Raw genomic sequence first — 20,667 nt, 5'->3', positions numbered from 1 at the left:
TTATCTCAATAGATGCTGAAAAGCTTCTGATAAAATCCAGCATATCTTCTTTTTGATAAAAACCCTGAAACACCAAGGAACCAAAGGAACATTCTCCAAAAGAATAAGAGCCATCTATGGCAGAAGATGGAAGCATTCTCCCTAAGAACTGAAACAAGACAAGGATGCTCACTTTCACTCCTCCTATTTAGCAAAGTACTACAAGTCCTAGTCAGAGAAATCAGGCAGGAGAAGAAAATCAGGATTATTCAAATGGAAAAGAGGAAGTTAAGTTATCCCTCTTTGTAGATGGTATGATTCCATACCTTGAAAACCCTAGGCCAGGCTCAGTGGCTCAGCTAGTAAGCCCTGTACTTTGGGAGGCTGAGGTCAAGGCTAGTGGATTGCCTGAGCCCGCAGGTTCAAGACCAGCCCGGGCAACTTGGCGAGACTTCATCTCTACAATAAATAAAAAATCAGCTGGGCGTAATAGCATGCACCTGTAGTTCCAGCAACTTGGAAGGCTGAGATGGAAGGATCACTGGAGCCTAGCAAGTCGACACTGGGGTGGCCATGAGCGTGCCACTGCACTCCAGCCTGGGCGACAGACTGACACTCCAACTCAAAAAAAAAAAGAAAAAGAAAAAAGAAAACCCTAGAAAGTCTGTCAAATCAAAAAAAAGAAAACCCTAGAAAGTCTGTCTCCTTGCATTGGTAAAGAACTTAGAAGGTCTCAGGTTACAAACTCAATACACAAAAGACAGATGCATTACTATATACCAACAACAAGCAGACAATAAATAAATAAATAAATAACACAATTCCATTCACAATAGAAAAAAAGAAAAAAGAAATACTTTGGCATCCACCCAACCAGAGAAGTGAAAGACATTTATAATGAGAACTACAAAACACTTCTTATAAAAAATCAAGAATGATACAAACAAATGAAAAAACATACCATGCTCATGAACTGTAAGAATCAATATTGTCAAGATGTCTATCCTACCCAAGGCAATCTACAGATTCAATGCAATCCCTGTAAAATTGCCAACATCATTTTGCACAGACCTAGAAAAGACAATACATAATTTCATATGAAAGCAAAAAAGAGCACAAATAGCCAAAACAATCTTCAGCAAAAGGAACAAAGCTGAAGGTATCACACTTTCAGACTTTAAACTTTATTACATGGTTATAGTAACTAAGACAGCCTGGCATTGGTACAGGAATATGCACATAGACCAATGGAACAGAACAGAGAATCTGGAAATAAAAACACAGTTCCTCAACCAACACATCTTCAACAAAGCCATCAATAACAAACACTGGGGAAAGGAGACTATATTTAGCAAATAGTGCTGGGAAAACTGGCTAGCCATATACAGAAGAATGAACCAGGACCTATCACCATATACAAAAATGAACTCAAAATAGATCAAAGATTTAAATGTAAAACTTCAAACTATAAGAATCTTAGAAGAAAACATAGGGAACACCTTACTAGACATCAGAGTAAGCAATAAATCCATCACTGAGTCCTTAAATGCAACAAAAGCTAAAAAAGACAGGTGGGACCTTATCAAACTGAAGTTTTGCCCAGCAAAAGAAACAATCTAGAGAGAAAAGAGACAACCTACAGAATGGGGGAAAGATTACAAATTATGCATCTAACAAAGGCCTAAAATCCAAGATCTACAAGAAACTCAAACAAATTGATGGGGGAAAAACAAACAACCCCATAAAAAGTGGGCAGAGGACACGAACAGACACTTATCAAAGGATGACATACAAGCAGGCAACAAACACATGAAAAAAGCTCAGCCTCACTGATCATCAGAGAAATACAAATCAAAACTATAATTAAATACCACTTAACACTGGTAAGGATGGCTATCATTAATAAGTCAAAAAACAACGAGTGCTGGCATGGCTGTGGAGAAAAGGGGACACTTCTACACTATTGGTGGTAATGTAAGCTGGTTCAACTTCTATGAAAAGCAGCGTAGCAATTTCTCTAATAACTAACAATTGAGCTTCCAAAGGATCCAACAGTTCCTCTCCTGGAAATACTCATAGTGGAACATAAATCACTTCACCAAAAAAATGCCTGCATACTCATGCTTATTGCAGCATTACTCACAATACCAAAAACATGGAACAAACCAGATGCCTATCGAAAGTGGGGTGGATAAAGAAAATATGGTATATATACATGATGGAATATTATGCAGCCATAAAGAAGAACAAAATCATGGCCTTTACAGCAAACTGGATGCAGCTGGAGACCATCATGCTAAATAATATATCACGGAAACAACGAATTGAGTGTAATTTCTTCTCACTTACAAGTGGGCCCTGAACACTAGTACAATAGCACAAGGCGGGTATCTGCAATGCTGGGCACTGCTAGGGGAGGGAGAAATTGAGTAGGGAGGAGCATGTGGCCACACACTGGGTTTCTGGTCCACTATCAGGGGAGAGAGAGCCAGTAAAAGCCCAAACTTCACGTGCATGCAATCTGCTTATGTCGGAAATCCCCACGTGTACTCTATAACTGTAAAATAAAAAATAAAAGAAAGAAATATATAAGAAGATTAAAAGGCAGGCTGGGCAGCTGAGGCTCACACATGCATTTGGGAGGCTGAAGAAAGAGGACAGCTTGAGACCAAGAGTTTCAAACCAGCCTGGGACACATAGTGATATCCCAACAACAATAAACGACACAAAAATAAACAATAAAAAAATAAAAATAATTAGCCTAGCATGGTGGCACATGCCTGCAGTCATAAATACTCAGGCAGTTGAGGCATAAAGTTCACTTGAGACCAGGAATTCAAGGTTATAGTGAGGTATGTTCACACCACTGTACTCCAGCTTGGGTGACAGAGCAAGATCCTGTCTCTAATAAGAGAAAAAAAAATTCACAGAAGCTTAATGCACAATAGTCAGTTTCTGGAAATAATCCAAATGCTCATCAACAAATTACATAATTTTTTTGGTATCTGTTTATAATGAAATTCTAAACAGCAGTTAAAAAAATCAAACTATTTACATATACAAAACATGAATCTCAAAAACATGTTGAGACAGAGAAGCCACACACAAAAAAGAGTATCAGCTGGGTGCAATGGCCCATGCCTGTAATCCTAGCACTCTGGGAAGCTGAGGCAGGAGTATTGTTTGAGTGCAGGAGTTCCAAACCAGCCTGGGAAACACAGCAAAACCTTATAAAATAAAAAATTTAGCCTGGCATGGTAGTGTGTGCCTGTAGTCCCAATTACTTGGGATGCTGAGGCAGAAGGACCGTCTGAGTCCAGAAGGTCGAGACTGCCATGAGCCATGATGGTCGAAATCATGTCACTGCACTCCAGCCTGGGCAACAAAGTGAGACCTCAACTCCAAAAAAAGAAAAAAAACATATTATATGATATAATTTATATGAAGTTCAAGAAAATGAGAACAGGTAAAAATTAATTAATGGTGAAATAAATGAAGATAGTATTGACTTCAGGGTGGTAGATTAAAAACTGGGAAGGGGCTTGGGAGGACTTTATGCTATGCTGGAAACACTCTCTATATTGATATAGGTGGAAGTTACATGAGTGTACACATATATAAACATCTATTAGGCTTACACTTAAAAGTACATTCACACTTTATTGTATGTCTATCACCATATAAAAACACAAACAAATTTTTTTAAAAACTTGGGTCACAAATGGGAAGAAATTCACATGCAGAGATCTTAGAAACTTACTGAAAAACACATAGGAAATAGTCAAAAAAAGCTTCTGAAGAAGGCTGAAAGAAAACCTTAGATGTTCCCATTGATGTTAAAGAGAAAATATAAACATACATGTTGTAAAAAGCTTTGTGAAATGTGTTGTGAGGAAAAAAAAGAAAAACAGAATACAGTCTGTTCTACTGATGACTAGAGCCGTTTTGTCTACTGTGACTCCAAAAGTATTATAATTTTAAAACTTTGATCCTTTCTTATTTGTTTATACATACATTCTTTCATTTACAAATACATAAGTAAAATATCATTTTATGTTACATCTCTTCTTTTGGAGAAAATAAAGCAGAAAAAGGGGATAGTGAGTACTAGGGATAGATAAGACAAAATTATCAATAGGATGGTCAGGGAAGACCTCATTGAAGTCCTTATTCAAGAAGAGAGGTGAGGGAAAGAGTTATGTAAATATTTAAGGTAGGACAACAGCTAACGCAAAAGCCCTGAGGTGAGGATCTACTTGGCTTGTAGAAAGAACAGAAAGGAGTCTAGGGTAGCTGGAATAGAAAGAACAAGGGAGACAGTAGTAGAAAATGAAGTTGGAAAGGTAATAAGAAACCAGATTATATATGACCTTTGGTCACTGAAATGTTTGGCTATTAATGTGAGATGGGAAGTCACTGGAAGTGGAGATGAGATAGTGAAACGAGATTATCTAAATTATGTTTTAATAGGATTACTTAGCTGTTATTTGTTGAAAACAGATTGAAGACAAGTAAGGGAGAGGAGTGTGGGAGATAAGGAAGGAAAATAGCTGAGCAAATTATTGCAATAATATAGGTGAGCATTAATGGTGGTTTGAAACAGGGTAGGAGCACCACAATGAATAATAATTAGATTCTATTATAACAGGAGAGCTGACTTGATATGTTGATATAACACATGTGGGGTGTGAGAGAAGAAGCTGGTTTAAGGATAACTATAAGTTTTTACTTCTGAGCAACAACAAGCATGACGTATTCTAGAACAAAGGTCTCCAATGCCCCCAACCAATCCACGGCCTATTAGGAACTGGGCCGCACAGCAAGAGGTGAGCAGTGGGGCAAGCGAGCGAGTGAAGCTTCATCTGTATTTAGTCACTCCCCACTGCCCCAAGTGCCAGGTGAGTTCTGTCTTCTGTCAGGTCAGTGGTGACAACAGGTTCTCACAGAAACCCAAATCCCATTGGGAACTGCACATGCAAGCGACCCAGATCATAAAAAACTACACATGCCTTATGAGAATCTAATGCTTGATGATGAGAAGTGGAGCTGAAGTGATGATGCTAGCACTGAGGAGTGGCTGCAAATACAGATTAACATTAGCAGTGAGGTCTGGCTAAACGTCCCTCTCACCCCGGTCCATGGAAAAGTTGTCTTCCACAAAACTAGTCCCTAATGCCAAAAAGATTGGGGACTGCTACTCTAGAATACTCTACCATTCAAAAGTCAAAGAGTTAAGAAGAACTCAGTAAAGGAGACTGGAGAAGGAGTTATGAGGAAAATGAAAACCAGGAGAGTAAAGTGCCCCAAAAGTCAAAAAAAGAAAGAGTTACCAGAAGGAAGAAATGGTCAATTGGGTCAAATGTTGTTGACAAGTTAAAAAATGTAGACTGGGAATTATTCATTGGAGAGAAAGAGAAATAATAGATTTGAGAGCATACGTCAAGGTGTGATTATGGCTAACCACAACAAGAAATGAGGTGAAATGGTGATAGACTTGCAGATAATGGTGGAATTAAAGGAATACTGGAGTTAAAACACCAGAGACAGTGCACTAGAAAAGTACGATGAGATCATGAAAGATTTTCTTGAAACTGAGATTAATAAAGGATTTTAGATGTTGGAATCTTTTTTTTTTTTTTTTTTGAGTTGGAGTCTCACTCTGTCACCCAGACTGGAGTGCAGTGGCCGCTCCCGGCCACCGCAGCCTTGACCTCCTGGGCTCCGGCGATCCTTCCACCTCAGCCTTCCAAGTAGCCGGAATTACAGGCATGCGCTACCACGCCCGGCTGATTTTTTTGATTTATTGTAGAGATGAGGTCTCGCTGCCCAGGCAGGTCTCGAACCCGCGGGCTCAGGCAATCCACTCACCTCAGCCTCCCAAAGGCGCGGGATTACAGGCTGAGCCACCGAGCCCGGCTAGATGTTGGAATCTTAAGGTCTATAGTACTACCATGAGATGGAGTAGAGGAAATATGGTGGAGAACAAGATATCTGAAGGTGAAGAATTGAGAAACTAGGTCAGAATTTAAATGGTTCATCTGTATGCATTTTAAAATCATCAAATATTATGACAGAAGTGATGCTGTAGAGAATGACAGAGTGACAGGAACAGGAATTCTTAAGGATTGAGCAAACATGATATGAAAAATCATTGAAGTATTAATGCTGGGATGAGAATGGTCCCATTTTTTCCTGTAGTTCCATTCACTTCTCCCCAGAGGTATTTTTTCCCACAAATTTATATACACACATAAGTACCCATAAGAAATGTTATTTTGTAGTTGTTTACTGTTAGGTGTGTGATTTTAATGTAAATGGTATTATACTAAGTTCTGCATAAATTTTTACAACTTGAATTTTCATCACTTAAAAAAATTTTATTTTGAAAATAAAACCATCTCTAAAAAATAGCCCATAATACTGTGAGTTCAATTCCAAAAGGAAAAATATTATCGTTAAAATATATTTACCCAGTTGGGCTCAGTGGCTCAGCCTGTAATCCCGCACCTTGGGAGGCTGAGGTGAGTGGATTGCCTGAACCCGTGGGTTCAAGACTCGCCTGGGCAACTTGGAGAGACTTCATCTCTACAATAAATCAAAAAAAATATCTGGGCGTGGTAGTGCACGCCTGTAGTTCCAGCTACTTGGAAGGCTGAGCGGAAGGATCGCCGGAGCCCAGTAGGTCGAGGCTGTGGTAGCCAGTAGCGGCCACTGCACTCCAGTCTGGGTGACAGAGTGAGACTCCAACTCAAAAAAAATAAAATAAAATAAAATAAAATAAAATAAAAAATATATATATATATTTACCTTGAAGTTTTCTACTAAGTTCAAGTTTTTCTTGTTCAAGGCGCTTAATTCTTCTTTCATAAGCTTCAGTTGCTAAGTTGTTATCTAGAGTCCTCTGAACATTAACATCAAGATCCAGTGAGGTGGGACCAGCAGTAACTCTTAAACAGCTCCGATCAGAAAGTACACTAGAGGGAAAAAAAAGCTTGCAGATTCATACTGTAATAAAAAGTTTGAATAAAACAGATATTTTTAAATTGTTAATTTAAAACATGGATTTGAAAATCTAGTTACGGCTAGCTAACTAGAATGATTGTAGAAAACATTGTTTTTGCAAAATCATCATCAACTATTTTTAGAAACTTTTTTTAAAAAATGAAAACTTAAATCTCCCCAAATTATCTTGATTTCTAATAAAATAACCATAAATTGATTATAAAATGAAGTTTGCTGAAGAGTTAAGAGTAGTTTAAAACAATTTGACCATCTAGTCAAAAGCATCAACTACAGTCCTTTTTATCAGAATTTAAAATTCAAAAGACTCTTTCTTTAACTTAATAAAATTTAATTAAAAAATATTGGAACAACTAGACATTCAGCAGTAAACAAAACAAATAAAAATTCTTGCCCATGTAGGGCTTATTTTTCAGTGGCAATAACAAAAATAAACAAAACAATTAGGATATTCATTTCATTAGAAAATGTTAAAAGCTAAATAGAAAACATAAAGCAGGAACAGGAGAGATAAAGTACTGGAGGGGACAGACAAGAATTTACATAAAGTCATCAAGAAAGTTGTAACTGTGAAAGACAAGCAAGAATAGGAGGATCAACCAAGAGAATACCAAAAGGAAGAGCATTCCAGGAAGATAAAACGGAAGTACAAAAGCCCTGAGACAAGCGTATGCCTGGCATGTCCACAGGCCACAAACGAGGCCTGTGAGAGCTGAGTGGAGTGAGCAAGGGAAAAACAAACTCAGAAAGATAAAAGTGAGCCAAATGTGTAGGGCCTGGTAAGAACTTAGGTTTGGAGTTAAGATACAAAGCCATTAGAGTTAGGGAAAGAAGGGAGATTGGTCCTGAACAGGACAGTGTCATGCTTTGATTTATCTTTTAACAGGATCACTGGAACAGGTTCAGAGAAATAAAAGAAACAAAGTTATAAACATATTAAGTAGATGGTTAAGACAGATTTCGGTGTTGCTTTGTTTTCTGAGTCAATCTCTTACTCAGTTGCCCAGGCTGAAGCAGTGGCACAATTATGACTCTCTGCTGCCTCGACCTCTTGGGCTCAGGCAATCCTTCTGCCTCAGCCTCCCAAATAGTTGGGACTACAGGTATGCACCACCATGCCTAGTTACCTTTTTTTTTCAGTAGATGAAGTCTCGCTATGCTGCCCAGGCTGGTCTTGAACTCCTGGGATCAAGCAATTCTCCAAACCTCAGCCTCCCCAAGTGCTGGGATTACAGGTATGAGCCACCGAGCCCAGCAAGACAGATTTTAAGAGAGAAGAGGGGTCTCAGCTGGAGACACACATTTAGGAGTCATCAGCAAATATTTGGGAGAACAACAGAGTATAGATGGAAAAGAGACATCCAAAAACAGAGCTATAGGACAGTCTGATATCCAGAAACCAGGGAGATAGGAAAAATCAAGTATGGGAACTGAAAAGAAATAGCCAGAAAGGTAAGAAGAAAATCAGTCAAGTGTCTTGGACGCTAAGAAAGTGTTTTGATAGTATGGAGCTGTAGCAATATATGAGACTAGGCAAATAAATAAGATTAGTACTGAGAAATGATAATTAGATTTAGCAACATAGAGGTCAACGATCACATCAATAAAGCAGTTCTCATGAAGTGATGGGGGCACAAACTTGACTGGAATGGATTCAAGAAAAGACTATAGTATAAGAACAATGGACAAAATGTAGCTAATAGTTGAAGTAATCTTCCTATTATGCAGAGAAATTGTTGGTATCAGATAAAGGAAGTGGGATCTAGACAGATTTTCTATACTGCTTTAAGATGGGAGAGATAATTGCATGTCTGTAAGCTGATATAAATTATCTGATGATGCAGATGACACAGAAAGTGGCCTAAAAGTGAGCAATGCACTAGACTAGCCAGGAGGGAATAGACGGGACTGGCCTTAGCTAGGAGCGTGTAGAGTTCATCCATGAAAAAAACAAGAATCTTTGGATCCAGGGGTATGAAGGTGGTAAATGTGGTGACAGGAGCTTGTGGAAGTTGTCTGCTACTGAAGATCATCAGCTGGGAGTGGAGATGACAGAGATATCAGAGGCAAGTAGAAAGTATGAAATAGTTGTCTAGGTGAGTAGAAGAGTGAATACACTAGGGTAAGAGGGTATAATAGCCAAAGGATACTTGAGTTTAGTTATCATGAACTGAAAATGAGACCAGTAAGAATGGCCAGATATTTTCTCTAGTCATTTTTAATTGTACAGATGCAGGCAGAGAATTAAATTGTAATAATAAATGTTGACTTAGCAAAGCAAGTATAAGAGAATGAGAGACAGCCAAGGAAACTGAGGTGGCATACAAGGAGTGATGATAATCACTTTCAGTGGAATTTACACTGGGTAATGAGGAAAGAGAGGATATAAGTGGAATAAGGGTCAGTGAAAGGATGGCAGAATTAATGGGTCAAAAATTCTTGTGCTTGACACCTAGAGACTGTTATTCAATAGCATGGGTTTCTACTTCATTGCTAAGGATTAGATTCTGAAGTTTCTGTTTGTCTCATTCTTTCCCCTCCAAAATGAGTTTAGATTCTTCTCTACTCACTTTGTAATGTGTTTTTCTAGCAGTAGGCTGATTCTACTTTTAGAAATTTTTTAACTTATAAAGCTTTCTCATACATTACATTTTTTTTAAAAAACCTCAATTCACTTTAATTTGCTTTAAATTGTCCAAATTATGTTTATTTTTCAAACTTACCAGCTACTAGTATATGTAAAACCAACAAATGGCAGATGGTGGCCAGAAAACGCAGTATGTGTTAGTGGGGGCATCGTTTCCTAAAGAAGAAAAAAATATGTGGTAAGAAATAGATACCTGTGATCTATAGGCTGAACTATAAATATTAACTGCCAAAAGAAACATGTTACTGTTCAATTTAGAAACACTGATAAGTTTGGTACAGTTGTTTAATGTTAGAAAATTTAGACCATGAATACTGCCAGTTTAAAATTTTAATGAAATAAAAATAAAGATTGGAAATCTGAATCATACTGAGAATACAGTCATTATTCCATATTTGTAAACTTATTTATTCCATACTTGCAAATTTGTCTAAAAGTTAAAATGTACTTGTAAAACTAAAATCAATTATCGCTGTGATTTTGTATGACTTATAGACACGTGCAGAGCAGAGAAAAATTTGAGTTGCTCTATGCTTAAATTGCTAGCTGAGGCTAACCAGGAGACACTCTGCCTTCTAACTTAAGCTCTCATACTATAAACAAGTGTCTCCTACATGGTCTATTTAATGTCATTTTTTTTCACATGTTTGTGCCTTGTGTATGTGATTTCACTGTTTAAAAAGACCCCCAAGCATAGTGTTAAAGCAAGAACGCTGTGATGTTCCTTTTCAGAGAAAATGTGTTAGAAAAGCTTCATTCAGGCATGCGTTATAGAGCTACTGGTAGTGACTTCAATATTAATAAATCAACTATGCACACACACACACACACACACACACACACACACACACACACACAAACATATATATATATCCATAATGTGTCTTTAAACAGAAGCACACATAAAACAAGATTATGTATTGATCAGTTGATGGAAATGTGATCAGAGGTTCACAGAAACCTAACCCTGTATTTTCTGGAACGATGGTTCAATATTAGTTAATACAGTGTCCATAGCAAATTTATAGAATGCAACTATAATGACTCATTAGGATCAACCACACTATGTACTAAATTTGAAATGGCGAACACTTTGTTAACAGTAAATATAATTCTATCTATTAAAAAATTGATGAGAGAAGTTGTTTAATTCTCTTGTAAGGTTCAGAGACGAAAGAATAGAAGAAGTGCTTATCTGCCTTGAACACGATACTAAACAGTGAAAAATGATATAAATATTAAAACTTTTAGTTCAGAATTAAAAACATAAGAAATAAAATAATTGAAGAAAAGTTTCAGCTAAGAAGACTAAAAAGGCAAAGAGCATAAAAAACTTATGTTCTTATTTTCCTAAATTTTAAATTAATATAACCTAATGGTTTAGCGCAGAGGTCAACACACTATGCTGGCCTGTTTTAGTTTGGCCAACAAGCTAAGAATGGTTGACTCTGTGGCTACTCCATTTGTCTGCCATTCATCCCAAGCAAGACTATAACCTCAGGCAAGTATGGCTGTGGACTTACTTTGCCTATTCATTTCCTACCAAGGTTGCTATTTTTAACAGCAACACACTAGACTTGGATAGTCAGCCCTGGAAGCCACCCCCTATGATGGCAAAGTTGCTGGATTTATATTTAGCTCCATACTACTAGTACTACTGTACTAACCAAGCCAGTAGTAGCAACTGGAGTGTGGTAATGTGATTTTTAACCAAAGTCCAGGAGTTTTTCATGAATAAATGCTTTTTTGATTTACTTCCCTTCAGTTGATATATCAAGCTATAAAATGGTTGTGGACAACTTTGTCCAGCTTGATGGTTAGTTTTTGGGTTTTTTGTTTTTGTTGTTGTTGTTGTTGTTTGAGTCAGGGTCTCACTCTGTTATCCAGGCTGATTACAACGATCATGGCTCACAGACCTAGGAAATCCTTCCATCTCAGCATCCCAGGTAGATGGGACTACAGGTACGCGCCACCGTGCCCAGCTATTTTTTATTTTTGTAGAGACAAGGTTTTGATTTGTTGCCCAAGCTAGTCTCAAACTCCTGGGTTCAAACAATCCACTCACATCGACCTGTCAAAGTGGTGGGATTACAAACATGAGATGCCATGACTGGCCAATTTTGTCAGGTTTCGCAGTTACTTTTAAGTAGAGGTTTGTTAACCTCTTCACTTTCCAATCACGAAATCCTCTTTTTTAAGCATCTAATTTGTTCTCTTAGGTAATCGAATGGTATACCTTATCTAACAGGTTAATCTTTGAACTCTGATTATGCTCTTAGTCATAAATAACTATGTTCACCTCAGTTAATGATCCTAATTTCTTAATTTACGGTAGAATAAGCACTGGAAGATATAAAAATTGTTTGAGTGATATTTAATAACTGCAATGGTCTAACAAAATACTTGTAAACAAACAAAAAAAATACTTTATAACCACATTTAAAAAGAAAGAGACGGATAGAACTTCTTCACACTGTCATACTTACAGAATTTTTTAAACAATCATCATCCACGTCAAAATTTGATGTATCTGTTGGGCTACTAACTTCTGGAATGTAAGGTGCTTCACAGTTCCGAATATGATCCCAATCAATTCCACTGAAAAATGGGTGTTTCTTAAAGTCTTCTATTCCATTTTGACCAAGTCGATGTTCTCTACTACAAATCAGCCTTCGAATAAGATCCTTGGCATTTTCAGACACATCAGTCACTTGGGCTGGAAACTGAAACCTCTCCTTAAACAAAGAATAACAGAAATGAAATATAAATCAGTATAATTTACTAAGTAGGTTGTTTAATTTATCTGTTTTCTTAAAAATACATTTTCTTTTAGAAATACCTTAAAAATATACATTGCTACAAAGTACTGACACTAAAAGAAAACAGGATATATGAGAAAAGATCATTTTCGTAAAAGAACTTGCAATTCCATATATGACTTAGTCATTCATGCACTATGAAAAGAAAAATAAGCCAGGCTCAGTGGCTCAGTCTGTAATCCCGCACCTTTGGGGGGCTGAGGTAAGTGGATTGCCTGAGCTCGTGGGTTCGAGACCCACCTGGGCAGCGAGACCTCATCTGTACAATAAATCAAAAAAAAATCAGCCGGGCGTGGTAGCGTGCGCCTGTAGTTCCAGCTACTTGGAAGGCTGAGGTGGAAGGATCACGAGAGCCCAGCAGGTCGAGGCTGCGGTGGCCAGGAGCAGCCACTGCACTCCAGTCTGGGTGACAGAGTGAGACTTCGACTCAAAAAAAAAGATCTATTCAAAATAATAAACACTTTTAAAGGAAATAATATGTATCTAACACTATTTAAAGTGCTTTATTTATTTAACTAATTTAATTCTCAAAACAATAAGTTTAGGTGGGTAATATTTTGTTAATTTTATATAAGAAAAAATAATCACACATCTAGTAAATGACAGAACTGGAATTTGAACTGAAGCTGACTCCAGAATCTGTACTTTTAAATACCATGTTATATATGACAATTATTTCTTTCTGAAATGCTGTACACACTAGTTAAAACCTTATAATTATTTCCAGTCTTTCACCTTTTCATAACTATTTCAAGTACTGTCTTTGCAGCCAGATAGAAGAGCATAAATTCTATAAAACTGGTTTTTATATATGTAAAGAAACTAATCATAATTCATTACGAGAAGACATTTTAGAAAAATACTCTCTTCAAATATATTTTAATTTATTACATATTTTATTTACCACTTTAATTTGAAAAAAGTAAAATATACTAACTTTATGATTCATGATTTTTCCATATGTTTCCACCAGAGATTCTGCATAAAATGGTGTTTCTCCATAAAGCATTTCATACATACAGACTCCCAAAGACCACCAGTCACACTCAGGACCATATCTGCCTTTTCCATCTTCCATGGCTTGAAGAATTTCAGGAGAGATATAATCTGGGGTTCCAACAGCCACTGAGGACTGGACCTAAGGAAGTTTACATTTTTATTAATCCACTGTAATATATTAGAAATAAAATAATTTAAAATTAAAAACAGTTACCTAAGATGCACAAGACACTATTATCTTAACAACTACATATTTGTCATTATCTGAATTTAGCTTCCTTGCATATGTGTTAAATTTTATATAATCTCCACATTAATAGTATTCCATATTTTATAACACTACTGAATCTTTATTATAGCTATTATTTAACTGACTACATTTAGGGAAACAATATGACTTAAACCATCATAGCCCTTTAACAACAAACTGAATATTTGGTTTAGATCATTCTTATTATTAATAATTTCCTGTCCAACTTATACATATTAAGAAAAAAGCTGTGAACATTTTACAATTATGGGGGGGAAACAAACTCCTAGTATTTAGGCCAACACTTATGAGAAGCCTGAAGATTACGTTAAAACTCATTAATAGAAACTTAAGAAGATAAATGCCAATGATGTACAGCAATAAATTATTAATTTAAAAAAAAACTTTAAGCCGGCTCGGTGTCTCAGCCTGTAATCCCGCGCTTTGGGAGGCTGAAGTGAGTAGATTGCCTGAGCTCGCAGGTTCGAGACCCGCCTGGGCAACTTGGCGAGACCTCATCTCTACAATAAATCAAAAATTAGCCAGGCGTGGTAGCGCGCGCCTGTAGTTCCAGCTACTTGGAAGGCTGAGGCGGAAGGATCACTGGAGCCCAGCAGGTCACTGCACTCCAGTGTAGGTGACAGAGTGAGACTCCAACTCAAAAAAAAAATAAAAATAAAAATAAATATAAAAGCAGAAGTATAGCCTTCACAAAAGAAAGTCCCAATAGAGAAAAAAAGTTGAGGGTATTATTATAGCAGGTTAGCTGTAATGAGAAAATAGGTAACTAAAAAAATCCTGAGTACATGTGTTGTAAGGTACTCTGAAGTAAAAAAAATCTTGGTCCTTTAGATGTTGTAAAACAACTAATCAAAGCAAAGAACATCTCAAAGTGAAGCATTAATTAATATTCTGCCAGCCTGGGCAACATAGTGAGATCTCAACTCTATGAAAACTTTTAAAAATTAGCTGGTTGTGGTAGGGCATACTTATAGTCTCAGTTACATGGGAGGCTAAGGTGGGAGGATGGCTTGAGCCCAGGAATTGGAGGCTGTGGTGAGCCGTGATTGTGTCACTGCACACCAACCTGGGCAACAGAGACCCCGACTATAAGAAAAAAGTCTGGATTTTCTAAAATAAATTACCAATTCTTCGATGACAAATAGACTTCCACTTTGGCAATACTGAGATTAACTAACTTGAAACCTCTTCCATCACAAATTATTTTTAAAATGCTAGATAAAATATAATGGCTATTTTTATAAACATATAACTTTTAAAAAAGAGAGAAATTCTTAGGGGCCAGGAATCAAGAAACGGTTGAGAACTAGAATGATAAACATTACAAGTAGGGAGGTTAAAGAATTGTTGACTTTAATTTTCTAGGTATTTGAATTTTAATATATGCAAAGGATCAAAAAGAAAGATTTTGTGCTTACATGAGGTGTGGAGTTTGGAGAGAGACATAGCCCTATATACATACCCTTTGCCCTGAAGTGTATATTGCAAAAGAAATGGTGAATTATAAAAATCTGCCAATATGGCAGAGAAAGATGAGAGGACATTTTATCTATCTTGATTTGTGGCTGATATATACAAAATATTCCTCCCATAGCAATTTAAAACTTTAGGTCACATTACCCCAACATTTAGGATTCTAATTCACACTACTTCTATGGTCCAAAAGTCCTCAAATCAAGAAATTAGCATACATAGTGACCTAGATCTACAACTGGCCTTGGTCTACAATCAGATCTGCTCTATGAATTAACAATGTTTAAATTTATTAAAGACCTAAAAAAAACTTTTAAAAAGAACAAGAAAAGAAAGAGAGCTGAAAAAGGATCAAACAAATTCTAGAAATGAAAATAGTCATTGAAAAATTTTTTAAAATGCATAACTACTCTGAAGGATATATGCTCAAGATATAATACTTATATATAAAATCTCATTGAATATGAGCTCACAATACAATAATATAAAACAAATAAGAAAATTGTCTATTACAAATAATGATCAGTAATCCCCAAAAACAGTACAATTAGATCTCTAACAACAATCAGATCTACTCTGTGAAATAAGAATGTTTACAATTATTAAAGATGTAAAAAACACAAGAAAAGAAAAAGAGAGTTGAAAAAGAATCTAACAAAAGTCCTAGAAATGAAAATAGTCATTGAGACTTTTTAAAAAATGCAGTGTATAGGTAATGATTAGATACAGTTGAAGAGCAAATTAAAGCTGAGAAAATTTACAGGCATTCAGCATGAAGGGATTAAAAAGATGAAAAATTTGAAATACAGGACAGGTGATACGGACACTAGCATGCACAGGTTCAACATAATACAAGAGAATAAGAAAACAGTGGAAAGCAATATTCAAACAGATAGTATTTAAATTTTTCAGGAATGATCTACAACTTGAACCCTTGGGTGAAGGAAGAACATTAAGTACTTGAAGATTAATAAAATCAGATTCTCATCTATAGACACTGGAATTGAACTACAGAATATCTAAGTAAAAGAGACTTTTTTTTAAACATTAAAGAATAAAGAGAGATTATCTACCAAGGAATAGACTGATAGCTAAATTATTAATACTAACAATAGCAGTCAGAAGAAAATAAAATTGTACCTTCAAAGTTATGAGACAAAATAACTGTCAGTATCACCTGTTTACCTAAGTTATGACACAGGAATGATACATTTTCACAGAAGACTGAGTAAACTATCACTTGTAGATCCTTTCGGATAAACAGAAGTACTAGAGTGTACTTCAGAAAACAAGAAGTTTAACCCACAGAAGAATGTGATTCTAGAAGTAATCATGAACAAAGATATCAGTAAACTATAATATATATCGAAATGGTTGTTAACTGAATAACATAATGACCAAGAAGGAGAAAGAAAAGGAGGAAATGACTACTTTAGGTTTGAAAGACAAGTTGGTGTCCCATTTATAAGTACAACTAAAACATCAATTTACAATTTTAAAAAAACCCACTTTACTTCACTAAAAAAGGAAAAAAATAATGTCTTCTAAATACTAGAAGACATTAACATGTTACTGAGAGTGTAATCAGTAAAAAAGGGCTCTATGGTTTTTGGATTTTTTATATTTTTAATTATTATTTTTAATGGTGATAAAATACACATAACATGAAATTTACCATCTTAACAATTTTTAAGTGTGCAGTTCCATGGCATAAATACACTCACATTGTTGTTATGCAACAAACCCCCACTATCTCTAAAATTTTTTCATCTTGCAAAATTTCAACTCTGTACCCATTAAACAGTAATCTCCTCATTCCCTTATTTTCTAGTCCTTGGCAAACACCATTGTACTTTGTTTCTTTGAACTTGACTATTCTTGATACTTATATGAGTGGAATCATACAATATTTGTCCTTTTGTGTCTAGCTAATTTAGCTTCACAATGCCCTAAGGTTCTATTCATGCTGTAACATACATCAGAATTTCCTTTCTTTTTAAGGCTGGTTAACACTCGTGCGTGTGTGTGTCAATGGACACTTGGATTGCTTCACCTTTTGGCTCCTGTGAATAATGGTGCTATATGCATGGGTTTACAAATATATGTTCAAGTTCCTGCTTTCACTTCTTTTAGGTATATGCCCAGAGGAGGAATTGCGGGATCACATGGTAATTCTATTTTTAACTTTTTGAAGAGCAAGTCATACTGTTTTCCGTAGTAGCTACACGATTTGACATTTTCACCAACAATGCCGAAGGATTCCAGTTTCTTCACATCCTCAACAATACTTCCCATTTTGTTTTTTTAATTTAATTTAATTTTTTAAATTATTATTTTTTGAGTCAGAGTCTCATTCTGTCGCCCAGACTGGAGTGCAGTGGCATGCTCACGGCCACCGCAGCCTCAACCTGCTGAGCTCAGGGGATCCTTCCACCTCAGCCTTCCAATTAGTTGGAACTACAGGCATGTGCCACCATGCCCAGCTAATTTTTTAATTTATTGTAGAGACAAGGTCCCACATGTTGCTCAGGCTGGTCTTGAACCCCTGAGCTCAAACAATCCTCTCACCTACACCTCCCAAAATGCTGGGATTACAGGCATGAGCCACCATGCCCAGCCTAAATTTTACTTTATTATGGAGATATGGGGTACAAGTAAGGATTAACTATACAAGTAGGCTGCATGCAGGTGAAATTTGGGCCTCCAACTGGCCCTCACTCCCCCTAGTATAGGACCAGGTACCTTTGTGTTGATCCATGTCCTTCTCCTACCTCCTTTCCCGGCAGTGCCCAGCAACTGCCAATCCCTGCTTTATGCTAATATGGTTAATGTTGAGGTCCCACTTATGAATGAGAACATGCAGTATTTTCTTTATTTCTGTGATAGATCATGAAGTATGATGATCTCCAACTCCACCCAATTTGCTGTAAAGTCCGTGATTTTGTTCTTCTTTATGGCAGTGTAATACTCCACACCATGGATATGTACATTTTCTTTCTTTCTTTTTTTTTTTGAAAGCAACATTTATTGAGGATAGAAAAGCTCCCACAGTGAGAGGGGCCCAAAGGGGTTGCCCTGAATATTTTTTTTCAGCAGTTTTCTCTTTGTAACACTGGGAATTACCTGTGTTCTTCCACTGATTTTTCCTCATTCTTGAGTGATCTCTTTCTTGTCTTAGTTCCATTATTCAGTGGCAGTGGGAGAGGCTTTCACTTCTGTTGTTTGCTCCGCCCTCTATTCTTTCCTGGTGAGGGCTCTGAATTTGTTATATTTTGAAACAGGGCTGTGGATGGGAAGCTTTGCCATCTCTTGTCTTGAGAGTCAAATAAGGTAGAGGATGGGAGCACTGATCTCTTCCGAGGCCTTCCTCATCCTTTTCTGGCCACACCCTTTGTCCTGTGGCTAAATCAGGGTAGGGGGTTGGGCGTCTGAGACTCAGCACTCATCCTGTCCTTCTGGAGTTTGGCACCTTCTCTTTAGAACAGTGAAACTGCAGGATTCCTGCTGGGCACTATGACAAGTGTGGCAGGATCCAAAGCTCACTGCATTGTCATGTAAAGCAAGGGCCCTGTTGCATTGTGGTGATTCCTAAAAGAACTAAAAACCGAACTTCCATATGGTCCAGCAATCCCTATCCTGGGAATATACCAGAAAGAACATAAATCATTCTACCAAATAGACACCTACACACACATTTATTGTTTTGTTTGTTTTGTATAGTAGTCATGCTCCTGGTTGTGAGATGACATATCACTGTGGTTTTGATTTGCATTTCTCTAATGATAAGTGACATTGAGCATCTTTTCATGTGCTAATTGGTCATTTACAATCTTTCTTTGGAGAAATGTTTAAGTTCCTCATCCTTTTTCTTGAGTTGGGGTCTCACTCTGTAGCCCAGGCTGGAGTACGGTGGCATGCTCATAACTCACTGCAGTCTTGATCTGGGCTTACGCAGTTCTTCAGCCTCAGCATCCCAAGTAACTGGGACTGCCCAGCTAATTTTTTTATATTTTGTAGAGATAAGGGCTCACTATGTTGCCTGGGCTGGTCTCCAACTCCTGGGCATAAGCAATCCTCCTACCTTGACCTCCAAAGTGCTGGGATTACAGACATGAACACTGTGCCTGGCTCTTACCCCCTTTTTTCTTTTTGAGTTGAAGTCTCACTCTGTCGCCCAGGTTGGAGTGCAGTGGCACACTCACGGCCACCCTAGCATCGACCTGCTGGGCTCTGGTGATCCTTCCACCTTAGCCTTCCAACTAGCTGGAACTACAGGTACACACTATCATGCCCGGCTATCACCCACTTTTTATTTATTTATTTATTTTTAACTTTTAAATTTTATTTTAAAATTGTGCGGTACAATTCAGGATTAGGTATACAAATATTCACTGTGCAGGTATCCCCATTTATCACCCACCTTTTAATGGGGTCCTTTGTTTACTGTAGTTGAGTTATAGGAGTTCTTTATATATTTTGGATATTGACCTGTTATCAGATAGATGATATGAAAATTTTTTTTCTCATTCCATATGTTGCCTTTTCACTTTGCTGATTGTATCCTTTAATGCACAAAAGATTTTAAGGGAGATATAATGAAGATACACGCAATAAGTTATTGCCAAGTTCAAGGTCATGAAGCTTTCCCTTCTATTTTCTTCTGAGAGTTTTATAGTTTAGTGCTTGCATTTAGGTCTTTTGATCCATTCTGAGTTAATTTACTTTTGTATATGGTGCAAGGTAACCCAAGTTTTTTGTTTTGATTGAAAATGCTGTAGAAAAACTGATTAACCTTTGACTTTAGGTAAACTACAAATGTTTACAATTTAAAGATAAACCCTAAAATATTTTAAATAGAATATATAACATCCAAAGAAGTAAAGAAAAAAGAGAAATAAAGTTAAACTTGATCAAGTCAACAGAAGGCAAGAAAGAAGAAAACAGATTTATACATAAAAGCAAACAACTAAAACATACAACAGCAAGTATAAGTTACTAGAAATAAATAAAAATGTATTAATAATCACAAAATTCTTAAATGGATTAAATTCACCAATTAAAAGACAAATGTTAGGATGGACAACATACATCCTAAATGAAAATGTTTCAAAATGAACAAATGAAAAAAACATCGGCAATAATCTGTTTAAAAGGGTTATACCTAAAACAACGGACACAAGAAGGTTGAAAGTAAAGGGAAGAAAAAGATATATCAGGCATATAGTAAACATAACAAACTTAAGGTAGCTATAGTAGTATTAGTTAAATAGATTCCAGGGCCAAAATCTTAAGATTTTCAAAAATTCATTAACATAACTATAAAAGAAAATATCCAGCAAGAAATGTCAATTCTAATACATACAAAATAACAAAGCTAATACAATGCTAATACATACAAAATAACAAAGCTACTAAAGAACTGCACAGAACGTTGATAATTACAAGGAAAAATTACCAAA

General features: G+C 36.5%; 1 protein-coding gene across 6 annotated transcripts in view; it reads right to left on the bottom strand.

Moving 5' to 3' along the window:
* The window catches only part of CDC42BPA (CDC42 binding protein kinase alpha), a 338,092-nt gene that overhangs the window by 153,272 nt on the left and 164,153 nt on the right, over positions 1-20,667 (bottom strand). For all 6 annotated transcript variants that reach the window (XM_021718207.1, XM_008069336.2, XM_008069337.2 and 3 more), the window contains exons 7-10: positions 13,403-13,603; positions 12,133-12,381; positions 9,723-9,802; positions 6,787-6,953 (exon numbers count right to left, since the gene is read on the bottom strand). In XM_021718207.1, coding sequence (XP_021573882.1) covers positions 6,787-6,953; positions 9,723-9,802; positions 12,133-12,381; positions 13,403-13,603 — 697 coding nt within the window. The remainder of the gene's footprint in view (positions 1-6,786; positions 6,954-9,722; positions 9,803-12,132; positions 12,382-13,402; positions 13,604-20,667) is intronic.

Source organism: Carlito syrichta, unplaced genomic scaffold (genome assembly GCF_000164805.1).
Source record: "Carlito syrichta isolate Samal-C Ts95f unplaced genomic scaffold, Tarsius_syrichta-2.0.1 Scaffold311939, whole genome shotgun sequence".
NCBI classification, from domain to species: Eukaryota; Metazoa; Chordata; class Mammalia; order Primates; family Tarsiidae; genus Carlito; species Carlito syrichta.
Note: the sequence above shows the minus strand (reverse complement) of the source record. Positions and strands in the feature narration are given on the sequence as shown.